Source organism: Amblyomma americanum, chromosome 1, assembly GCF_052857255.1.
Source record: "Amblyomma americanum isolate KBUSLIRL-KWMA chromosome 1, ASM5285725v1, whole genome shotgun sequence".
Taxonomy (NCBI): domain Eukaryota; kingdom Metazoa; phylum Arthropoda; class Arachnida; order Ixodida; family Ixodidae; genus Amblyomma; species Amblyomma americanum.
In genome coordinates this window covers 152171477-152195423 of record NC_135497.1, presented here as the reverse complement: position 1 = coordinate 152195423, position 23947 = coordinate 152171477, and the positions used below count along the sequence as shown (strand labels likewise).

The window sequence follows — 23947 nt, the reverse complement described above, 5'->3', positions numbered from 1 at the left end:
AAGTGTTACTGTCTGTTCAAGAACTACTATCAAAATGTGAAGGCTTAAACAGGACAGAAACATGCTTGTAAATTGGCGGGTAGAAACCAGAAATGGAAAATATGAAAGGAGAGCAACACCACGAAAACAGTATTCCCAGGTTTTATTCACGGCCTTTTTGAGGGAAAAAAGATGAGTGCACAAGTTACAACAAAACTCTGCTACAGCTGCTTAACGACATATAGCAGAGAAAATGTCAAGGGGAAAAAATTCCAAACTTGACAGGAAAGCTGGCCGAGAGACAGTAGAAAAAAAAAAGTAAAATGCGTTGGCATGATTACTACAATTATCACCGTCATTGTCCGAGCTGCCAGCCTGCATTGAGCTCTGACCACTCCGAGTCTTCACAGGCTTCTGTTGTCTTTCCAATTCATTATGACCTTGCACAATTGCGTCATCTCCTCTTCTGTCCTCCGAAACCACTCATATGATCACAAACTATATTTGGAGATGCTGGGTAGTTAGTGGCTACCACATAAATTAGCTACACTATGTTTCACTTAAAGCTATTAAAAGCTACAACTGTCTCTGGCTGACCTCTTAGTCAGCAGTTTGGCAGCAGGTTTGCTCAATTGTTACTACACTGGCAGCATTTCTGCATCAATTTCACTGTACTTTGCCAACTTTTACTGTGTTGGTAATGTGATTGATGGATCTATCTTTGTTAGCAGCTTTCAATGGCAATATATATAAAGTAGGCTCATTCATAGACTTGCGGCTAAAAGGACATCGAGATGTGCATTAATTCAACAAGCAAAGGTGTTACGTCACAGTCTAGATGCTAGAGGTAATTGGTACCACATTTTCTTGAAGATCCAAAGCAGCTAACTGGGTGGCTGCAGTAAGGCAGTGTTTCTTTCCATCAGAAAGGTCACCTTCAACTGAAGCAGCTAATCCAGAGGCAGAATTGTTCTGCCAGAGTGCACAGTGGAGCAATGGCAAAAATACTGCCTTGTGCAACCAACCCAGCTGACCTACACTATACCTCAAAACATGAATATGTGGCAGAGGTCAGAGGTAGCCCAAGCTTCCCTGCTCCCATTACACATGATAAAAGCTTACTGGCACCAACTAGGATGGCATGAAAAGAAGCTTTGGGCAGAAAAGCTCACATCTCGTTCATCTCCAAATTATAATTCCACAACACATAACAGTGTGATTGGAGGCGTAAAGCACATGCAACATGAGAGAAATCAAATATGTAAGGTTTTTTTTTTTTTACCTAATAAAGAATATTGTGCCCTTGCTTCAGTGCTGCATGCAAAGAGGGAAAAAAAGATAATTCTACCAAAGACATCTTTTTTTCCTTCTTTGCAGGAGAGGCAAAAATGCCATGATTGATGGGATACATAGCTAAAAAAAATATAGGCCCTCAACTGGCAGCCTTTTACAATGACCCTGGGTGCCTCTATTTGGTGGAATGATGAAGTTTGAAAAAAGAAAACACCGCCGCCATGCTAGATATCAGCACACAACAAACAACAAAATCAGGCTTAGAGCTATAACATTACATCAAAGCACACTGCTTACTTGCTGTTTCTCTATGTTTAACCATTTCACAAAGACATGCTGGCAATAAAATGCAATGGCCTTGAAAGAAAAGGCTACTCTCGCCACAGCGTATTGCAGAACTACTCATTCAGAACCAAAACGAGTCAAATCTTGTGGCCACAGATTCTATGTCCACCCAACTTTACACAGTTCTTGAGACAACTGAACAAAGTGCAGGGTTTATAACATATTACATCCCTTGCAATGGTCCCACAAAGGACAAGATACATCACAGCTCCAGCATTCTTGAACTGAAGCTACAATTTGCATAAAGCAACATACACAAGTGAAACTTCAACCGGTACAGTTCTGCATGTGAAACATCTTCCAAGCTACAACTGAAGCGAGGACTTTTGTATACACCTCCTCCTGCCACTCAACATGGTGGGATGACAAATAATTAGCAAGTGGTAAAGTGCGTGCAGCAAATAAAAGGACCCGTTCAAGTGCTACCACTAATCACACTTGTAGAAAATATTGTGGCAGCTTTACGGTAACTATTCCTAGATCTTGGATCACTCCATATGTTTCATGTGCACCAAAGTGAAGCACTTAATACTTCCTGAGATGCACTGAAGCCTTGCCTCTGAATAAAAACGACCCGTTCATAGCTTCACAAAAAACATCACTAGAATGTATATGGACATTGTGCGTTTAACATTGCTAGCAGTTCATTGGGGCTGTCATTTGTGGTCACAGAGATTAACACGACAAAACATTTTCCGGTTTTTCATAAATTAAATTATAGCTGCAACTATTCACCTTTGGAGGGTACAGTGGGCACGAAACCACAGAAACTTTTCACAGTTATGCACTGCAGCCCTCCTTTGCAAATAAATGGCAAAACACTTTAAGGACTCTGGCATCTGCCTAAGCAAGCTCGCAACAAAGAAAGCCATACAAATTCCTCTGTCCCATGTCATTCCATCAGTCATCACTATTGGCATTATGCCTGGAGCCTCTTCTATCTTGATCACTCGGTTTTTAACGTGGAGCGTCCCTCATAATTTTCTATTTTCAAACAATCAAGCAGCCTCAAGGACTTTCACACTGGACGAACATGCTGACCACTGCTGAGTGCAGTAACCGAGAATATAGCCAATTTTTGAGCATGGTAACACCTACTGAACTAAAAAAATATGATCAATACAAAATGCTGGCAGATCACACTGTCTAGTGAGGACAGTGTTCATCATCATCTGGCACACTTACATAGTACACAAAAAGAACTGTGCCGTCTTTTCAATTTTGTTTTAATGACAATATCTATATCTCAATAGTTCTCCAGCCAGTGCAAGTGCAACCAAAGTGGTCACTGAGCTGTGCAAGAGGAACTCCAGTAGTGCCCTTAGGGCTGTGGAAGCACTTAACATCAAGGGCAATGGTTCTTCTAATAGCTTAGAGAAGGGGTTCTCACAAACAGTTCCGCCGAACCTCAGGGTTCCTAGGTGTGCACCTAAATCCATGCATGCCTTAACCCCTGCTTTTCGTTTTCCTACTTTATTTTGGAACTAATCACACTAATTGCTCATTGCAGACTGCTCCACTGTACAGCAGGTCGTTATTAATTGAATTTGGGCATTTCTTGAGCTTCCATGTGTTCGCATGCTCCTTTTTGCATGCGTGTTGGGCAGGAAGGGATGCAAGCCAAGACACACGGGGTTTCTCGGGACCTTTTGATGAAAGCTGTTAGGGTTCCCTGGCATAGAGCACTGGATCCAATGCCAGGAGTGCCACAGGGTTCACATCACAGCTTGGCAACATTTGATTACCCACATAGCGACCTTTTGACACAGACATGGAACGATATGCCACATACCTACGAACAGTTTCATGCATTGAGTCTATTAACCAGTAAGAAGTAGTCCTCTTAGCTCTGTTAACGTTCAAGGTGTGATATCCTTAGCTGTATGTGGAGTAAAACAGCACAGAAAAGAGAAAGATAAGTCAGTGCTGATGTTACCCTGCTTTGCAAGGGAACAAGCCATTGTACTACTCTCTCATTATGTGCTGATCCAAATAGACCCAAGTAGCCCCACTGCCTATTTTGTCAAGACAAAGTTTTTTCACTGTCACAACGTATGCAAGTACCCTAATCTTCCGTATGCAAGTACCCTAATCTTCGAACTAAAAATCTGTTTTTACCACTGTACACAATTAATTCATTTTACATCCACCCGTAAGGCTGCAATGAGCCATTCATATTTTTACCTTAAGCTCAGCTACTGAGGCAACACTAACAGCTCTGTATGCATTGAAACAGCAGCAAGGAAAAGAATAAACCCACCAGTAACAGTGCTATAACCATAATGGAATGACTTTACTACCACAACGTCATAGCAGGTTTTTCATTCTGTACTTGATGTGCACAGTATTTAGCTGCAATGCCAGCTATTACCTTAAACTTCAACTCCTATATACTGTCTGGCTTCATTGTGATGCAAACAAGATCTCCAAATACAATGGATCACATGCACTAGTGCCAGTGAAAGAACTTAAGCATTCAGTACGGCTTGAATGTCTTGTACACAGTTCCCTTTGAGCATCTCCGGTACAAATCCACTCGTTGTAAAATTGTGCAGGTAGAACACCTACACTGAACAAAAATGAAAACGGGATACTGTCCATTGGCACATTTTCCTGCACATTGGACCTGATCCACTGCATGCATTGCAAGTTTCGTTTGTATGAAAGCCCATCACAAGATAAGAAACAAATTTAGAAAAGTGGCTTTTGATCACATTATGCTGCCCAAAATTAAATAACCTCTAGGAGGGTAAGTGTTAGCACTGTTGGGACACCACATCATATATTTTGTGTTGGCACATGCACACCTGGGGTGTGTCATCACTAGCATTTCTGTTTACTCAGAACAACTTCCCACCACAAACCTCACTGCGGTCGCGAGCACAAGCAGTGTGTTTCGCGCCATCGCAACATTGGCAATGTAGAGGAATGCAACTGCTTATGCAAACATGTTCCAAAAATCAAAGGTAAATAGCTTCTTTCTCGTCCTTTTGGCATCATCACATGACAGTGCAACAGTCCTTACGATGTGGCTCACCCACTATCTCGGAAGGGTCACTACGGAAGCGTCGGAGGGATGTTGATGGTGATGGAGGAGCCTCATAGCTTGGTTTTCGCACAGTGGCACTAAAATGGTGCTGATGCCCATTCTGTCCAAGTGCTGTGGCAGACGCTGCCATTTTGCCAACTATTTCCTGTTGCTGAGAAGCAGAGAGGGTGAGGGAGCCTCGACTGTTCCTGAGGTCGGCCCGGTGTTTCTTCAAGTCCGAGAGAGTTCCATTCTGAGGCGAGAAGCCTACAGATGCTTGTTGAGTGTTTACGGTCACATGGATTTCCACCTGCATTCAAACATAGCATAGCAGAGTTTCACTGGTTTCTCCACATGGCCTTGGTTTTGGAAGGTTGATTAATTAATTGATGAATTTTGACATAGCAAATGAACATTGTGGGCTATGAGATGTGCCATAGTGGAAAGCTCCAGATTAATTTAGATCTTCTACAGCCCCTGAATGCATACCAATATCTCATCTCACCACATGGGTGTTTTTCCATACCACCACCGCCAAATGCTGCAGCTGTTATCGGGTAGCAGCAGAACGTCAACCCCACTGTGGCAGCTGCCAAATCCAAAAGGTCCTCCACTTGTTTCATAAACTATATCATCATCCACTCCAACAACCACGAATTGTAATATATCTTCCAATAAATTGCAAGCCACTAAATAATTTTGCTTATGAAGCAAATAAGCCAATCCTGCAAAATTTAGGTAAGCTTAGCGGATTACTTCAAGTAAATATGCTCAATATGTGCAACACTCAAGCAGACTTAAAAAGTTGAAGCTATATTGGTGGCAAGCAGTCCAAAGTCAAATCCAGAAGGCAAAAAGCTGAAGTATGCTGTGCTACCACATGCTGAAAAGCTGTGGCATCAGTAACCACTGAAGATATCTGCCTCTTTCTCTCTGTATGTGTGTGTACTGTTATGTGACAGCACGCCGATGAAGAGAGAACGACATGATGGATGGTGATGGCATGATTTAATTCAGTGGGCCTGGCGTGAGCACTCTATGCCATGCCACTGCCCACTTCGTCGTCTTCTAGTCTGCGACATGGCCCATGGCCACCGAGTGATCGAGCCGATCGCGCGAACTAGAAGAATGGCGCTGACGATCAAGCGCAGAACGTGACGATGGGTATGACAGAATGGTTAACAGAGAAGAGAAGAAGATGAAGGGCTTGCCATCACGATTAAAGGAATGAGCAGATGACGAGCAGATGAAGCCAGATACACGAAGACTGAACAGCGATCGGTTGCCGGAAGCTAACACCAAGGCCCATGGACACACCCAGCGGCAAGGACAGGGGTGCCGTGTTCTCGTGTGTGAGCAGGTGGTCAGTGAGATCTCAAGTCAGTGGTGGTGTTCTCGGATCAGTGGGGTCGTAGTCTTGGCGTCGTGCCTTCTGGTTGGGGCTAGGGGCGGAGCAGAGAGATGCTGGGTCACATCTGACAGGCTGAAGCAATGTTGGGAGGTGCAAAACCACAAGCGCTCCACAGAAGACCTTGGCAGACAGCAGGCTCCGAAGCTCCCATAACCGGGATGACGAGGATACCCCGCACCTTACACCAAAAGTTACGTGATGGCAAGCCGATGAAAAAAGAACGACATGATGGATGGTGATGGCATGATTTAATTCTATGGGCCTGGCGCAACCACTCCATGTCGTGCTGCTGCCCACTTCGTCGTCTTCTAGTCAATGACAATATCACACACACGCATGCGCACACACACGCACACACACATGCACATGATTTAAGGGGGGGGGCTGCCCCTCAGAGAAATTTTCTGTGGAAAAGGCATGAAAAATTTTCAATTTTCTCTTTAATAAATAAGATATTAAAAAATGTATCGCGCAGATAGCACTGTCCCCTCCAAGTGTCAGACATAAATTCGCCGTTGCATGTATGTATAACTCTATTTTCGCAAAGTTCAGTGTTATAATTTGAAACCACGTCCCAGTCACCACAATTTGCCTCGAAAGTTAGTTTGAGGACCTGAAATTGGATGACTGCAATGGCCACAATAACGCTTATTTTAATACTCATAAGGCTAAATGTAGCGTCTACCTTACAATATGAACAAGAGTAAACAATGAAACTAGAATAACTGACAAGGAAATTGAAGAGGCTAGGCTACTTGAACTATAGTGAAGAGAACTCCAGCCTGAAATTAAATATGAGCATGTCACTGCTGATGTGAAAGTAAAAGGTAGGCTAAAATCTGATTATTTCGAATGCCATAATGTACAGGAGTGCTGAGTGTAGAAATAGCTGCAGCACAACGGCAACACTCCCAAAGGAAGACATGCAAGACAAGGATGAACACTTGTGGAAACTCGCCCTGCTCCATCCCCTTGGGTTTGCTTCTCCACGATGCGTCCTCTCTAATTACCTTAACTAAGAACGGTGCCTGTGTCGCACCGACACGAGTGCCATGGACGGCGTGACTGCTGCACACACAGGTAAGACAGCTCTCTCTATCTCTTGGGCCTCGGCAACTCATTGCATGCAGACGTTTCGGTGCGGCGCTCCGCTCTCCACCAGCGGGGCAAGGCCTCGTGGGAGCATTTTCCCATGAGCCCGTCCCGTCCGGCCTCGGAGTTTCTCCCTTGCCCTAGCGTAGGCAAACCTTCACTCAGGACCTCGCTGGCGAGCCGCATGACCTTGATTCCTTAGCTTATTTTGTTGTTAGCCAGCATTATTGCTGTTGCAGCAATAAATGCCTTTTTGGTGTCAGCCAGTGCCGCCGCTTCTTTGTTTCCTCAGAGCTTGGCCCACCATAGTCAGCGTGCGCTTGGTAGCATGAGCGATCACGGGGTTGGGTTGGCGGCTTGCACTGTCAGCCGCGGTTAAGCGGGGAGAACATATTTAACTCAACTGTTTACTCCTTGAAGCAATGCCTGAATATATCTTGCGCTGCGCATGCAAAGAAATTACAAAAAGAAAAATGAAAAAGGAAAAACACGAAAAAGAGAAAGAGACGTGCAAACGTGGACACCTTGTCCTCACAGTGAAACATCTTGTGTTGCAACAGAAAAAAAAATTGGCAGTGGTAGCTTGGCTATGCCAGGATATACGTAGCGGGAGGAAAGTTTCCCTGGCTGAGCTTGTGGTCACTAAGTTTAGCAATGAGAGACATTGGGCCCCATCTCGGCCGCTATACGCCATCTATTACGCTCGGCAGTCTGGCATCTCCGTTTGGCAAGGCGTTCCTCTCTCTGTTTGGGCATCTCCGCTGCTCTCTTCGCATTCTTACGCTCATTCTCTCTTTGTTGAGTAGCCAAGTGCCAGGCGACAACCTCAGGATCAGAAGAGTTAATCTTCTCTTGCCTATACCGCCGTTTAGCAGCAGCTGGATTCTCCTCTCCTTCTGTGCATCCATATCAAATGTTGTGACACAGCCGCCCATTACATCAGCGCCTTTTATACGCAATGCTGCACATGTGACGCGAGATTCGGGTGGTAGAGAGGCGTGCGGCGAGGCGGCGACGAAGCGCACGCCGCGCCTGCTGCTCCTCTCCGGTTGCCATGGTAACGGCGCATGCACGCAACTGGCCTCTCCCAGCCACCGTGAAATGCTCGACTGGTAGCCCAGTGTAGCTCTCTTTACAATAAGATTTAATTCCAAATTGCATAAGCCAATTGCAGTGTCACTTGCGCAGTCAATACGCCTTTGATTACATGGAAAGCGTTCAGCAGTTCGCAAACAGTGTGGTTTCCACTTTTGCCAAAAATCTTAGCATCAATGAAACGCAAGACCTACAATGATTGTTCTATAAATTTTGTGCAGTGCATGCTCCCTTATCCTGTCAACGACAGAACAGCCTCTTTGGGCAACATAGGACTTGCCGCATGAGAGTGGAATCTCGTAGACCACTCCCAATTAATACTCCACAAAGATGTTGGCATGCTTTTTCAGCAGTCTCCATTTTTTTCTCACTACAGACAAGCTTGCTCAACTGCGCCATCATGAAAGGAGTTCCAAAAATAATTAGGATCCCATACCTGTAGGCAATTTTAAAGCTGTGTGAAACTGTGCAGGCAGGAAACCACCCAAGGTCTCAATGCTTCTTCAGTTGCCATCACCATCAAGCTCTTTGTGCCAGACTTCTTTTCTTTAGGACGGTGTTTGCTACTGCTACCACAGCGAGACCATGAGTTTTGTTATTTCATTATGAAAACTAGCCTGCATTTCACGAGCATACAATTTCTGGAGAGCACATTTCATGCACAGATTAGCTATGTTCTTTATCACTTTGAAATGAATCAAATCATATCACGACAGTTGTTTCTGTACTTGGAAGTATACCAAACACAAATGCCCTTTTAAGAACTTCACCTATGAACTCAAATAATGAAGTATGTTCAGAATCAAAGAATTCCTGTCTAGAATGCACCTCTGTTTTTGGATCCTTGGCAAAAGTAAAAAGGTTCTTGGCAAAATTGAACCAAATTGCTTGAGAACTGCTGCAAGCCTCTACATAATAAACGGGGCACCGACTGTGTAAACGACACTTCAACTGGTCTATACAATTCGGATTTGACCTTTCCTCTCCTGAATGACAAGAGGTTTCATTGTATGTGTTTTACAAGGTGTTTACTTTGGCATGTGTCTCTCCCTTTTTGTGCTTTTTCTCCTCCTCGTAATTTCTACGCATGCACAACACAAGATATAGGCTTTGCTTCGAGGCATAAACATTTATGACTGCAGCATCCACCCTTGTCTTGTGTGCCTACCTTTGTGACTGTTTTTTTCATGCCACAGTTGCCGTATTTTTACTCGATTCTAACACGCCCTCAACTGTAACCCACTCTTGTTTTTCAAGGTCAGAAAAGAAATAAGTGCAATCACTTCGACTGTAACGCCCATCACGTTTTGATGTTTCAATAAAGAAATTTGCATGTGAGGCCACCTGACTGGCACTTGCTTCCATACACAACATCATTATATTTTAAAGTGTTTGCTTTTCTTAGCTCGTTCCTTTGCATCCCAATCGCCGTGCGCAGTGCAGACCTCGGCAGTGCGCCTAGCTGCTGCAGTCCGATAACATCACGGTGCATTTATTTTTCCACAGTAGCTGCAGAGCCGGTGGCTCGCTCGGTGAACTTGGCACAGTGCCAAGGCTTGTGCGCCATGGACGGGAGCATTGAGGGGAGCGCCAGCGGCAGTTGCGCGGTTCACGCGGGGTTGCCTGGCTCCTCCAATGTGTGCTCATAGGCGTCGAAGTGAGCGGTGCGTCTTTGCAACTGGCGTTTTATGTTGACTCAAACCATGAAAGAAGGTTGGCGCCTTACTGATGAGACACTTCAGGTGCTCACAAGGCCTCTCAGTAACCAAGAGTGCAGTAGGCGAAGCGATAATATCGGTGCACAAGGAGTACCAAGCCGCCATTCTTGTGACACCAATGACAACAGATTGTTGCTAGCATAGTTTCATTTTCATACTCGATTCTAACGCGCACGTAATTTCTCGGCGATTTTTTCTGGAAAGAAATGCCCATTAGAATCGAGTAAATACGGTATACCGAAGAACACACATCACCTTGTCCACAAGAACATAGTTAGAAATTACCTTGATCGGCCAACCTGCCAGATTTCAATTGCACTAAATTTATTACACTTTTCGCATTCCTGCAAGAGGAGACCATGACTGTCAAATGTTAGAAGGTCCGAACTTTTCTGATGCTTCCACAATAGGGGCACAATAAAGCCAAGTGCAGAAAACATTCATGAAAGGTTGCCACAATTACAAGCTGCATAAGCACACATACCTTGACTGCCTCCGCAGCGCCCCCCTGGTGCCTTGCCGGCATTGGCGAGACCTCAGAGTATGACGGCGGGGGCATCGGGGCTAGCGACCCCAATGACCCTGGCTCGGGCACTCCTTCCAAGCCACAGCGACTCGGTGAACTTGATCCTGCTACTTCTACAGCAACTGTTGCAGGTGCCAACGACAGTGGCACCGATGGGACTGTGCTGGCTGGTCGCTCACCATCACTGCCAGGGCTCGTCAACGAGCCAGAATCGCCATTCATCACATCACCTTCAGACTTCCTCCGCACCGCCTCCTCATCCTGAGGCAGAAAATGCATGGAAAAAGGACACAACTTGTTCACTGCCTAGAAGTTCATTTGCTCACAACCTATGTGAACATAGCTGCCAAGGTTAGCATAGACAAGAAAACATGCGACACGTTCAGGCAGAAACTATAAGTGACGCGGTAATTTTAGGCAATATAAGCCAGCAGTCAGGCTTGTAATTAATGGTGCCAATACAGTAAACCCTCGTCAATTTGACCCCCTTGATTCAAAAATCTGGATAATTTGGACTGCCAGTACAGTACTGGCCGGTGCCCATGTATGCCTGTGGAGTCGGATGCTCGTTGATTTGGATGCAGCAGGGCTCACACCGGTTAATTCGGCCAGGTAGCGCAGCCGTGTCAAAGTACGACCAACAAAGCAAGCAATTGTCCAAATACTCCTCCTCAAGCCTGAATCACATACTGCAGTTTTGCTTGCGAACCTCTGATGTGCATGCAATGGCAAGCATGACTGCATCGGGTTTCCCATTAGCTCAGTCTCCGAAAAATATTGTCCGACCATATAGTTTCACTTTCCTGAGCTTTGTGCCATCCCGCGTAGACGGCGGATATCAGCCCTGGCTTGGACAGCCAGTTGAGTACACCTGAGCACTATTTTGGACACTGGCATGTAGCTGGTATTCTGTATTTTTAGCGCCATTCAAGTGCTAAGATCACTATGGGTGCAGACAAGCTCCCCTCGCTTCCATCTGCGTGGTTCTTTCATTCTTCCACAGCGCCGAAAGTGCGCGCTCTTCACGTGGGGTGGAGCCTCCTCACATACAACGACACAGTTTGTTAGGAGGTTCCACCACAGCGGAGGCCTTTACTATCTCAAAGCACTCCTGCTTTGACGTTCCTGACAGTGTGCATGAAGCAAAGCATTTGATGGAACATCTCAAAGACCGCGGCCCAGATTTTCAACAGGTAAATTTACTACGATGCACAAGGTTTTTGGCAGCTTTTGGCAGGGGCGAGGCATTCGATAATGCAACCTTCGGATTACTCAGATGTTTTCCCGGTCCCTTGAAGTCCGAATTAACGAGGTTCTTATTGAACCAAATTTGATGGTTTCGGTCTTCATTACAATGCACTATGAGAATCCATTCTAAGAAGTTTGGTACGGATACAGCAGAGGAATATCACATGCAGACAGACTGAATTCCTACATTGCTAACAAATTTTGACTTGCAATTTTAAATATATCCCATGGAGTGAAGGATGCTGCTCTTTCAAAGTTTGAAGTTTCTAAGGCTCAAACATTTCAACATGAGAAGTCCTTTTTTAGGGCTCCCAGGTAATCAAGAGAAAAAACTGAATTTAGCAAAGCACTATGCAGTCACTCAGTCAGCTTCAGTTACCTATTGTGGTCTGGAAGAGATGCATGGAAAGGAAGAAAGCACAAGGATGACAGATGGAGTGAAAAGGAAAAGCGGAAAGGGGGAAGGAGAGCAAGGGTGCATGTGGTCTGGAAACAGCCAATGATACGGCGCGCGCTTTCTGGGAGCAGACAATGAGGGGGCTTGCATCGGAGAACCGAAGAGCGGAGAAAGAGGAGATACGAGAGACGTGCTCAGTGCTGCCGATACATGGAAAATTTCTGATATTATGGTGAATTTTTGAGATTTCAGTAAAACTTGTCTTTGACGATGCTTTCAGCCAAAGCAAAACCGTGAAAGCTATGATCTCCGAGAAGGTGCGGTCAGTAGTTGTACTTGGCCTCATACCGTTGCCGTAAAATTCTGAGCAAGCGACCCCACCACCGCAAGTTGAAATTCCTGGCAAAGTAGGGGAGTGGGGGGGGGGGGGGGGGGGGGGGGGGGGGGGGCTATCCCGGAACGGCACCGAAATTCATGATGGCGGCGACATTTTCCTGGAAGAAAAAAAAACGCACTGCACATGGATTTAAAACGTCCTGCCATTCTTTCCAGCTCGAAGCTCGAAGAGCACATCGTCCACGCATTCACTAAACACCGGCGCGCTGTTACTCAACTTTCTTCAAGTTTTGCTTTCCCGTAGTTTTGCTGTAGCAACGTCTCGAAATCCTCGTCCCATTTCCGTATCCGTTTCCGGACGAACTTAAACTCTTGAGATGTTTGGTGAATGTTGCTTCCGTTTTGCCGATGCCATTGTATGACTTCAAGTTTCTTCGCCACTGTGTACGAATGCAATGCCACTCGACAACGCCAAAACAAAACAAATGGCGCGTGACGAACGGGCATGCGAATAGCTTGAAAAACAGGACTGGACTGGACTAGATTTTTGGATTGGATGGGACAGGCCAGTGTTGCCTGGGCACAGTGCGTGATAAGGGTGCGGAGCAGGGTGTGTGTGTGTGTGGGGGGGGGGATGTGAAGTTAACAGTGAAGTTAGGGGGGGCCCTTGCATGGCTGGGGGTGCATGTTCAGAATTTTACGGTAGCTGTGGTGTAGTAACAAGAATATCTTTGGAGAATATCATATGAAATTGCTAAAACCAGTTCCCCCACGATAATTTCGGTCACTGTTGTAGTTTATGGTTTATGGTGGTTTAACGTCCCAAAGTAACTCAGGCTATGAGAGACGCCGTAGTGAAGGGCTCCGGAAATTTCGACCACCTGAAGTTCTTTAACATTCACTGACATCGCACAGTACACGGGCCACTAGAATTTTGCCTCCATCGAAATGCGACTGCCACGGCAAGAATCGAGCCCATGTCTTTCGGGTCAACATCCGAGCGCATTAACTACTGTGGTGGCCATTCTTGTAGCATTAACAGTTACAACATAAATGAAGTCTCCACTAACATCTTTTATGGGTAGCCTTGAATGAAGACCACTTGAACAGCTGTAAGATGTGTTTTAGTTTCAAATAACGATGGTTCTTCAACGTTAGAGTTCGTTATGTGGGCTCCAGAGGGGCACTGAATTGTTCATAGGCTCTGCATTTATTTATTTATAAAGTTCTTTGCCGCTTTTCACTCAAATTATTATGTTTGCAAAAGTATATTGCGGGAAAAAAATGGAAAATTTTGCATCCAGAACGAGGAAAAGCCAAATGAGCAATACGGCAACACAGGATATATGGTGATCTTGGACACTTGGACGCAGCTCTGCGACTGCATCAACCAACAAGGAACGGTAAAACCGCAAAGTGCATGTGAACGCATTCTGCTCCATCTAATCCAAAATGCCGCACAAGTGCAGGACCAGCTGCGTTTGAACATGCGTAAAACCTAGCACATAACTGCTAGTCACAACTTGTGTCGGCCATCAGTCGGGAGCCGAACCATCAACGAACAAATGCATGGATGAGCGCATGCGGTGGTGCACAAGCAAAAGGGGGCTCTAAGCGCATCTTCGTTTCATTTCTCAGCTGCGTACAATTGCATCGACCAACAAAGAACACTCAAGCCGCAAAGTGCATCCGAATGCATTCTGCCACATCAGTTACATGATCGCCGCATAGATAATTCTTTTGAAGCCAACTCGTGTTTCCAACTCAAGTTTGCATGATTTCAAGTGGCTTTTGAGTTTGCATCTGGTCGGGGCATCATAGCACGATCAGGGGTTTCAAGCTACACACTGTGAGCATTGCGTACCTGCAACGGCTTCTAAACAGTGCCGCTAGGCTGCCATGTGCTCCCGTGTGTACCATCTGCTCATAAATGTGAAATCTCCTCACTAGTCCTAGGTGCAAAAGGAAAGGTGAGTGGAGAGTTGTTAAGCCACCCTGGTTGTGCAGTGTTACAAGCCAATCAAGTTACTTTATTAGAACAAGGTTGGAACGACAACGCTTCCATGCACGTGCACCGAATCAGCCAAAGCATTCACCCATGTATGTGCATGGTTTTCTCCGAGCAAGTCTCCGGCCACCTGCAATGCATGTGCAGTAAAGAGGAGGTAAAAATGCCAAGGTACAATAACGAGCACATGTCACAGGACTCGCACCACGTCCGGACACCAGCAAACTGCCACACGAAGAGGCTACGAGCACTCACATCGTCCTTGCCCAGTGGTGCCTGCTGCTCTTGGCGGATGCGAGCTTCCTCGCGGGCTTCTCGGCGAGAAATCATGCCCTTCTCACGGATGCTTGTTCGCCGCACCGATTGGCTGCGCATGATCGTGGAAGGAACAAGAATGCAGTCAGCAAGACTTCCGACAAGTCATTAAGAGGCTGCTGCCAATTACTTCCCCTAAGTGATGTCTAAACATTACCCAAAGCCGTGCAAGATATCAGAGTCATAGAATACAAGTCAGTGACATTGGACATTTAGGCCGTAATCAAGATGAGGCCACAGCCAGAGACCCCAAATTCTCTCAAGCTCACACTCAGCAATCGCATTATTTGTATTTCTGCATCCCACATGAAAAGCATTACACAGACCATGCATCCATAGGAAAACTTAAAAAAAAAAAAGCACGCCTCTCACTCATTTTGGCAGTGATTACAGGCTCGTGCATCATTCAAGTGTTCACTCTGATATATGCTTCGAACTATACACTACTGTGGCTAATAAATTTTTTTTTAATTTAAAAATACACTAATAGGCACGTAATATGAAAAAAGGCAAGAAGATAGATACACTGTGAGAACAACACTAAAATGAACGACCCATGTAGTATAGGAACACTTGCCTGCGAGTATTTTGGCTTTGTGAGCGCCGCAGTTTGTTCGGCTGCATGGCCCTTTTCGTTTCCATTTCGCTTCGCAGCTGCACTATCCTCTCCTTGAGGTCAGGGTCTTCACATATGTCTGCAGGCAGATACAATCAACTGTCAACTCCTAAAGGATTGAAATGTTCGCAGTTTCAGCTCTGCACTTACACTTTCTATGAACAGGGACATAGAGTGCTTTTAAAAAATTCCCAGGCCACATCGCAAGTGGTCGCTATATACCATTTTCGTGGTAAGGAGGAAAATAGCCTCATACTCAGCAAATGCGGCGCCACTCCTCCTCTGGTATGTGCAAGCGGCGGTGCCAAGACGGTATGCAGAATACGTATGTGAACGCAGTCCTCTGCATGACGAATTAGCTGAAAAGCATCTTGCATTGAGATGCAAGACATCCAGTTAACCGTGTGTTGTTCTCGGTTGCAGTAACGACTATTAAAAGCAGTAAAAATTAGCTGCAGAGCCATGCGAACTACATCAATAGCCACGGTATGTGTGTGGGTGCAAGCTGTTTCAGTTGCAACACCTTCCACCGGACGAAGACAAGCAGGGTCTTTGGATTGCATGCACCAACCTCAACCAAAAGGGTTTCGTCCTGTCGGCCAAGTCTTGTGTGTGCTCTGAAAGCTTAGTTGTAGGAGAGTAGACGGTCAGAAATTTAATACACTGGCTTAAATTAAGTTGGGCTATGAGCAGAAGGTACTATCGGTAGCAAGTTTACAGAACTCTGGTTGGCAGAGAGAAAAATTACTTTGACGCATTCACCAGAAATTTTTTGAAGGTACGACAAAGCATGCATGCTCCATCCTCTGGCAACAATACTTAGGTAATCGGTTGTCGACTTATTTGGTTGCGAGGCAGCACTACAGTATTTATTGATTTTTCTGAAAACACTCATTTTGTAAACCTTGTCTGTCGATAGTATGTGTGAATGTGGCTATATGAAGAACAGTCATTTCTATAAATATGTGAATTTATTCATAACTGGCTGAAGACACTGTGTCGTGAGAACTGCACACCATAGCGATTTGAACAATAAACTGAGTATGCATAATCTGTGCACTCAACAAGTGTAGTGCTACTAACATTGTAGTACTTGAAACAGATGTAAAGAAATCACTAACTTCACTACCTTCCAACTGCATGAACTATTACCCTAGTCTATCTCTAGAACTCACTCACTTACAACAAAAAGTAGATTGACAGCTGCCCTACATCGCTTGCTTGACCGCCATCGTGGCCAGTGGCACAATACTGCTACTTTGTGCCACATATACACTTGTTTCGCACGAAATTCGGAGGTCGTGGGTTTGGATCCCACCGGTGGCAGGTAGTTGTTTTTCTTCTGCTTTTATCAATATCCCATTGATAAAAACTACAAAATTAAAAAAAACATCCCCTATGCCCTTTGGTTTCGGTGACTGTTGGCTTCCGTCATTCACATGTTTCACATAATTTCTGCCAAGGATTAAAAAAGGTGGGACACCGCAGCTTTATAAAACCCAGCACATATCGCTTGCCATTATGTGATGCTCCTCAGAGAATTTTTTATAATCTGTGGAATCAGTTAGCTAATATGAATTATGCAAATATGTTAAGTTTCACTTTAGGGTCAAGTACGTTTCGTTAAGTTGTCGAGGGAGTGCAGAATTTTTTGCGTCACTGTGCCTCTTACGTGGTCCTATCTTCCAGCATTTAAAGAAAGGCCGCAAAATATTTAAAAAAACGTGACTGCTCTCGTGCGCTACTCTATTGCAGCACTCCTAACCGTGTTTTGAATGGATGAAACATGCATGCTGATCGTGCCCAAGTGAGCGGCCGCTGCACAGTTGGAAACAAATGAAGAAAACAGAGGCTTCCTTGAACTAAACAGCTTTTATGCTTTCCCTTCTTTTGGTTTACCTGTGTGATGGCTGAGTAAAAGCTCTCTCTAAATTAGCTGTCCGTGGTCTGCTTATCATGTATCAAAGATCACAGCGCACACATTCCATGCTCCCGAAGAATGTGCTGACAGCAGTATCGACCGCTCACTTCGAGATGGTGAGCACACACGCTTCGTTCATCTAAAGTGCGTTTGACAGCGCTACAAAACAATTTCACATTTCACACAATTTTTTTTGGATGGCGGAAAAAAGAACCACGTAAGAGCTATGCTGTTGCTAAAAACTGGATTGGCTGTTTTTTACCCTCTTATACAACTTAGCAAAACGCACTTGGCCCATTAAAGGACTACAATACTTAATTTTAGTTGCGTGTTTTCTTCTTTCATATGATGTGCTAGACATTAGAATACATGGATCACCGCATGGTATTTGCCTGCGATTGGTTAATAATTTCTTCTCTCATGCTGTTTCGGTTTCATCAACCAAACAATGGCTGTGGCTTGTAGCTGGACTTGGGTTCACGTGAGGCAGGAAAAAAACAGCAATATAACTGCTTATATGTCATTTGTTGTCATTATAGCTCCTGAAGCAGGCTGGTTAAAGTGCTGTAGTGAATTAAAACTACGTATCAGCATTTATATCGCAGTTTTTTTTTTTTTTCGTGCATCATGCGCCCTAAAGTCATACTATACATCACAGCCATCTTCGGTTGATGAAACTGAAGCAGTGTCAAGAAGAAATTAAATTATAAATTATATAGCGGTCATAGGTGAATATCATGTGATGATTCATGTATATTAATATCTAACGCATCATTTTAAATACCTAAGAAAACACGCAAGCGAAAATTTGGCATCTATATTCTGCATCGTCTGCATAATTAGACTTTGCACATTAATTAGTAAACGGAATTCATAAATACTCATAGGAGCACCACACCACGGGAAACAATGTCGTTGATTTCACCAAGCTACATGTACTGCTTTTTTTTTTAATACCTGGTTCAAGTTATGAGAAACACCCTGTACACGTTACACACAACTCAATTGTAGTCAGATTTTACTTCCCTACGTCAATCGTCGGCACGACTGTGGAAGCATACCTGGCCCAATCATCTGCCAAAGCTCGGGTCATTTTTTTGATTGATGGCTTCACTGCTGCCTCAGAAACTTTTTCTCTCGGTCAGAAACATTCACAACGCAAAAAGATGAATGCAGAAGCTTCGAAATGCCGATTTGTGCCGCCTGCGACTTATTCTGTGAATGTGACAGCACATACCAGCATGGCAGTTGTTACCAGCCTAGACTATCCTAGACACCAGATGCCACCACCTTGCCAAGATGGCAGCGCCCTATACTGCCGTGCAGGTAGTGCAGGAGAGCTTCTCGCTCGTCAACACAGGCCAGATGGCAGGAAGAGAGTCGCCACTTCAGGAAACATGGCGCATGACTCGGAAGCCACTCCAACCCCACGCGGATTGGACAAGGAACTTGAAACAATGCGCACATACACCAACACGAGTGGGCGTGGTGGCAGCGGGCGAACGCCATGAACATAGCACTTCTCCACTGCACTGACAGCTGCGCACAGTGCCGAAAAGAACTGTGCGTTAAGAAGTGGCAACACAACCGACTGTTATATGGTGTGCAGTCATGCCCCATGCTACATTGCGAGACCTAACAAAGTGCTTTCAGGGTGCGGTAAAGAACCTTGCAAGTGTGTGTGTTGACGGCCATTGATGGCAGGCACAAAATTGCCCTGCGCAGTAGCGAACAATGTGCAGGCGCCAATGCTGCCGACACAGCAGCAGCTCAAGCGGCCATAAACCAGAGGGTCGAAGAGATTTGAGGCGCAGGTCATCATGCAAAGCGCCAAAGCCCTCGCTTACCGTAAGGTGTCTCGCCATTCTTGGTCCGTGCATTCAGGTCAGCACCAGCCTGTACCAGCATTTCCAGTACATCGGGCTGCAAAACGAGACAAACAGGGACGTAAGCAACAGCCCTACTAAAGGGCGCGCTGCAGACTGCTTAAAACGACAGCCCTGCGAGTTCCAGTAGGCTGTCATCAACATTTTGGCAAAGCACCGACGTAACCGGCGGTGTTTTCACATTGGGCACAATATGATCTAATCGGCTGCGGCAATGCTCACTAAGTTGCTGCTGCTTTGTTGCCCCAAACAACAAGCACCACCGATCAGTCACTTTAAGGAAATGACCGCCTAGGCTGAGCAGATGCGTATGCATATGTGACACATGAATGTGCGCCGTAGCAACATGGAGCACGAAGGGTGGCTTGCTTGAAAACAAAACAAAAAAACTTCCACGCATATATACGTGAGTAAGGCCCGAATGTGCGAGGATGCTGCCTCACACACTCCACCGGCCACTGCAATAAACCGATGTCAGTGCCAGCGCGATGGCAGCTTGAACTTCAAGCACAGGAGGTCGGAGCAGCCACCGACAAACCGAAAGTGCTAGTCATGTTACCAACAAGATAGACTGATTACTTCTACATGCCACTGTAACACTGTGGGTTATGAGGCATTCATTTCCAAGCACCACCTGGGCTTTCTTTATCCACCTGGTGTTCCACCGAAAGTTCCACGAAGGTTTCTGCACTTGGTCCCCACAGAAATGCGGACGTCCCAGCTGGGACCCAATTAGCAACCTTGGGCTCAGACATCGAACGCCCCAGCCACTGAGCCACCACATCGGGTCACGTGGCAAGAACAGAGCTAGAAGAGTCCTCTGGTTCGAACTTATCCGCAAACGACCTTGAGTGCAGTTTCTTCCCGTTCCTATGCCTGTATAAACCTTTCCGATGAGGGCTCCATGAGCATCACCATATTGCCCACTGGGCTATGGTGTGCATGTGACGCTAGCACAGTGGAAGCAGCAGCAGAACCAGTTTACAAGAGCCCAGAGAGGAGGTGTTGCAGCATCTCCCTTGCCCGATGGAAAGGTCTATAGTCTGGCGTGATTTGAAGACGATCACTTCAGGCTGAGCCTACTTGGATTAAAGAGCTCTTACGCAGTTTATTCAGCAAAAAGGCTCAAAGGAATATATGAGTTTAGCTACAGCCGAATGACTCCCCAGTCCTGCACCGTCACTCTTAATGCAGACTAAGCGACCATCACGACAAGAAAATTTATTAGTCCATTTTGGCCTGAACGAACGCGATAACCTTGAAATCGCACCACACTGTACAGTTTCACTGTCAATGAAACCAAGCCATTTTTACTCTAGCACTTGGAGAAGAGCACCCTGAATCGGAGGCAGGCAACAACAAAGAAAGTGCCTTATTTCAGCCAGCCGATACAGTGCATGCTTTCAGATTGCTCTGGAGTGATCGAGAATGGCCTTTCAAGGATGCCATTAGTATCGCGAACTCGCTCACCCCTCCATTCGCATGGAAAGCCGGGTGCTCCAGTGAATGCTATCATGCAAGTGCCGTGCACAAAATACTGAGCATGCGCACTATATAATCGCTAGGACTGCATCACCGGTAGCATTGGCAAGCAGAGAAAACCGCAAGTAATCTCACGCTATAGATAATTGCAACCTTTGTTGCAACTGCAGCTCAGGCCACCCATTGCTGGCATTCGTAAGGTAACATGTGAGATGGGCGCTCGGCGCAGGCATTTTGTATGGTAGGCTTGCTTTAACTGCACCTTCATGAAGAGCAGAAAGTTGAGCAGGATGCACCACTCACATGGCCCCAGCAGGCGGCTGCATGAATTGGCTGCCACTGGTCATTGTCGCACACGTCGGTGGACACGTGCTGGTCCAGAAGAAACTCTACCACAGACACGTACCCGTTGGCTGCTGCGATGTGCAGCTAGAAAGAAAAATAGAAAAATCAGCACATGATGAATGGGTTATGCTGTTTCTCCCAGAACATGTGCATCCGCGTCAGAAGTGAACAAAATCAAGCCAAGCCTCCTCCAAGACGAGGCAACAAGAAGCACTTACCGGGGTGGCGCCTTGCTCATCCCTGAATTCCAAATCACTGCCTGTCTCGCTGAGACTCTTCAGGTCGTTCAGCATCATCACCTCATTGGCTGCCCTGGTCTCATCAATCATCTCCTGGGTGATGCCTGAGGCAGAACACAAATGCTTTGTCTGACATTCCAAAGCCGCTTAGTCAAATTAAGTCAGTTGACGAGATCACATAAATGGCCAGAATTATCTGAAAGGTCACACTGAAAAAAAAAAATCCATGTCCAAGTACACGACCTTTGTCACTGACAATGATGCTCATAATGCACCATCTCTCCTCCACACATACACGAATGAAAACATCCCGGATGAAACAAACAAAATGTATGGTTTCGGTCTACTCTTCCAAGTCGTTGTACGATGGCCGCAAGAGCAAAACAACTGGTGGCCAACACTCACTGCATAGCAAACTCATACAGGAGGGATCCGTCATCACAAAGACTAAAAATTCTCCCCAAAATGAATGTGCAAGCATGCTACTGGAACGTCAGGGCATAAGCACTCTGATGTGTTTTGAGTGGGTTAGGTGAGGGTTTGGCAACCTAAATCACCAAATAAATCGATGCAAACTGATCACAGCCTCATAAGCTTACCTCTTTTGGCCATTTCTGACTCGATGTAGTCTAGCGTCGGCTCATCCTCACAAATGTCGTATGGCATATTACCGTCGGCGTTGACAGCAAGCAGGTCGGCACCCCTGGAGGAGGCAGGCAGACAGATCGACATATGTAGGTAGGCGCGGCAACTCTAGGCAAAGAACTGAACTGCACCTCCCCGGAGTTCTTTAACCTGCATGAAAATCTCAGCGGATGGGCGCTATTGCACTTCACCAGCACTGAAATGCAGCAGCTGCGACCGGGAATAGAATCCGCAACTGACGAATGCCACAGCCACTGAGCCATCATGGAGAACGATATGCATGTCTATACAAAGCTCTGCCGGATGCCAATCAAGAAAACACTAAAATGGAATTGCTGGGTTCATGTGCAGCATCCTGTGTCTGTGTCTCTATTTGCGTTAAATTCGAATGATGGCGCTGTAAAATTAGCACGAGGTGCCACACTCGTTGACCGGCAGAATTTTTCTACGCATAAACTGTGCCCGAACAAAGGTAGAATGACAGCGAGGTAGAGCGGGTGTTGAACTGTTTCAGCAAGAAATGCAAATCGACATGCCACTTATTTTTTATCTAAAAAATCTAAAAAGACTTCAACTGAGCGACAAGCAGATATGCGAAGTCCAGATCTTCGAAGAGCAAAAAAGACCACCCCTTCTTAAATTTGGCACTTTTAGTAAGACAGAGCGAGCATAGTCCCCTTCCGAATCACCGATAGGAATGCGCCCACCTGGAGATGAGGTAGCGCACGAGGTGAATGTGGCCGCAGGTGGCAGCTGCGTGCAAGGGCGTCCACTGCTCGCTGTCCTTGGCGTTCACGTTGGCGTCAAAGTCGATCAGCAGCTTCATCATCTCCTCGCTGTCGTCTATGCAGCACTGCGAAAACGACGGACACCAATTTTGCGTTCACGCATCCCCCGCCCTTAAGGAGAAGAATGCGTCCTAAAGAGGCGCCACACAGCGATTCAGACAGCACAACAGCACGGAAGTGTGCCCAACTCTGCGTTAAAGGCGATTCTGCAGAAGGGTCGGCCTAAAGAAATAACTCCTGCCGGCTGCAGACTGGACTAAGGGACCCAGGTGCGCAGATTACATTTTGCTACAAAACCACCACATGAAGCATTCTGTTAGCTCTTCCACACAACTGCATCTGCTGGAGCCCGACGGCTTGGCCCGTTCTTGGCACTGGGTGCAGATGCTTGCTGCAGGTGCAACTCACTAAAACTTTTTCCAGATGCTTCATGCACACCAACCACGTAGCAGCAGTTTAATTCTGTGCTTTGAAATTTGAGAATTTGCCATGAAGCCACAATGGCAGAAACAGTAGTAGACAGCGAAGCCTTCTGCAATGAATATGACAGTGCCACGACGACAGTGGTTGATTGATCTGCTATGGAGCATGAATGATCATCCCTTGTTCCACTAGAACTTTGAGAAGAACATTCGCCCGCACACTCGTCGATTAATGTGGTGACAGCACTCGCTCTGGTCCCATGCCAGACACCGGGCAGCAGGGGCACATATTAAAGGCCAATTCCGACAACATCACCTGAATGCTGTTTTCACCGATGTATGTTCTAATCATTGCGGTCGGCTAAGTAACTACTCCACAAAGGTCAGCTCTTTGACACCACCAGGAAGAAGAGTGGGCTGTCTTGTACATAAGTGTACTATGATCCACCTGCTGCTCTTGAAAGAGCGGTGGGGGAGGGGGGGGGGGGAATAATCTTTGTAACTCTCACCATCTTTAACAATTCAAGTGACTGTGTGGTGCTTTCTTGTTGCACTTTCTCAAAAGCCATCGCAAAAAGCCTTTTGGTGAATTGCAGTGCGGTCGCAAAATACCTAAAAATGCATAGTAGAGTGATTAAAATTGAAAACTACAGTAGGTGCTTAAAGCTGCTTAGAAATTTCTTTTTTTGCGAAGACAAAATAAACACTCCAGAGGCAATGCTCTAGGTCCACCATCCTGACAGGAAGAAGGGGACTCTTCCGCAGCACTCCCAAGGCACAGCCCCGTGCTTAGAGTGCAAACGAGGCCGTTT

The 23947-nt window shown here is 45.9% G+C and overlaps 1 protein-coding gene across 1 annotated transcript in view; it reads right to left on the bottom strand.

Annotated features, from left to right (window-relative positions):
* Positions 1 to 125: 125 nt before the first annotated feature.
* MYPT-75D (Myosin phosphatase targeting subunit 75D) overlaps positions 126 to 23947 on the bottom strand; it is an 86324-nt gene continuing 62502 nt past the window's right edge. The window contains exons 4-12 of the mRNA XM_077647930.1: positions 22633 to 22778; positions 21880 to 21983; positions 21260 to 21384; positions 21000 to 21125; positions 19176 to 19251; positions 15369 to 15486; positions 14732 to 14843; positions 10446 to 10748; positions 126 to 4955 (exon numbers count right to left, since the gene is read on the bottom strand). Coding sequence (XP_077504056.1) covers positions 4617 to 4955; positions 10446 to 10748; positions 14732 to 14843; positions 15369 to 15486; positions 19176 to 19251; positions 21000 to 21125; positions 21260 to 21384; positions 21880 to 21983; positions 22633 to 22778 — 1449 coding nt within the window. The 3' untranslated portion in view covers positions 126 to 4616. The remainder of the gene's footprint in view (positions 4956 to 10445; positions 10749 to 14731; positions 14844 to 15368; positions 15487 to 19175; positions 19252 to 20999; positions 21126 to 21259; positions 21385 to 21879; positions 21984 to 22632; positions 22779 to 23947) is intronic.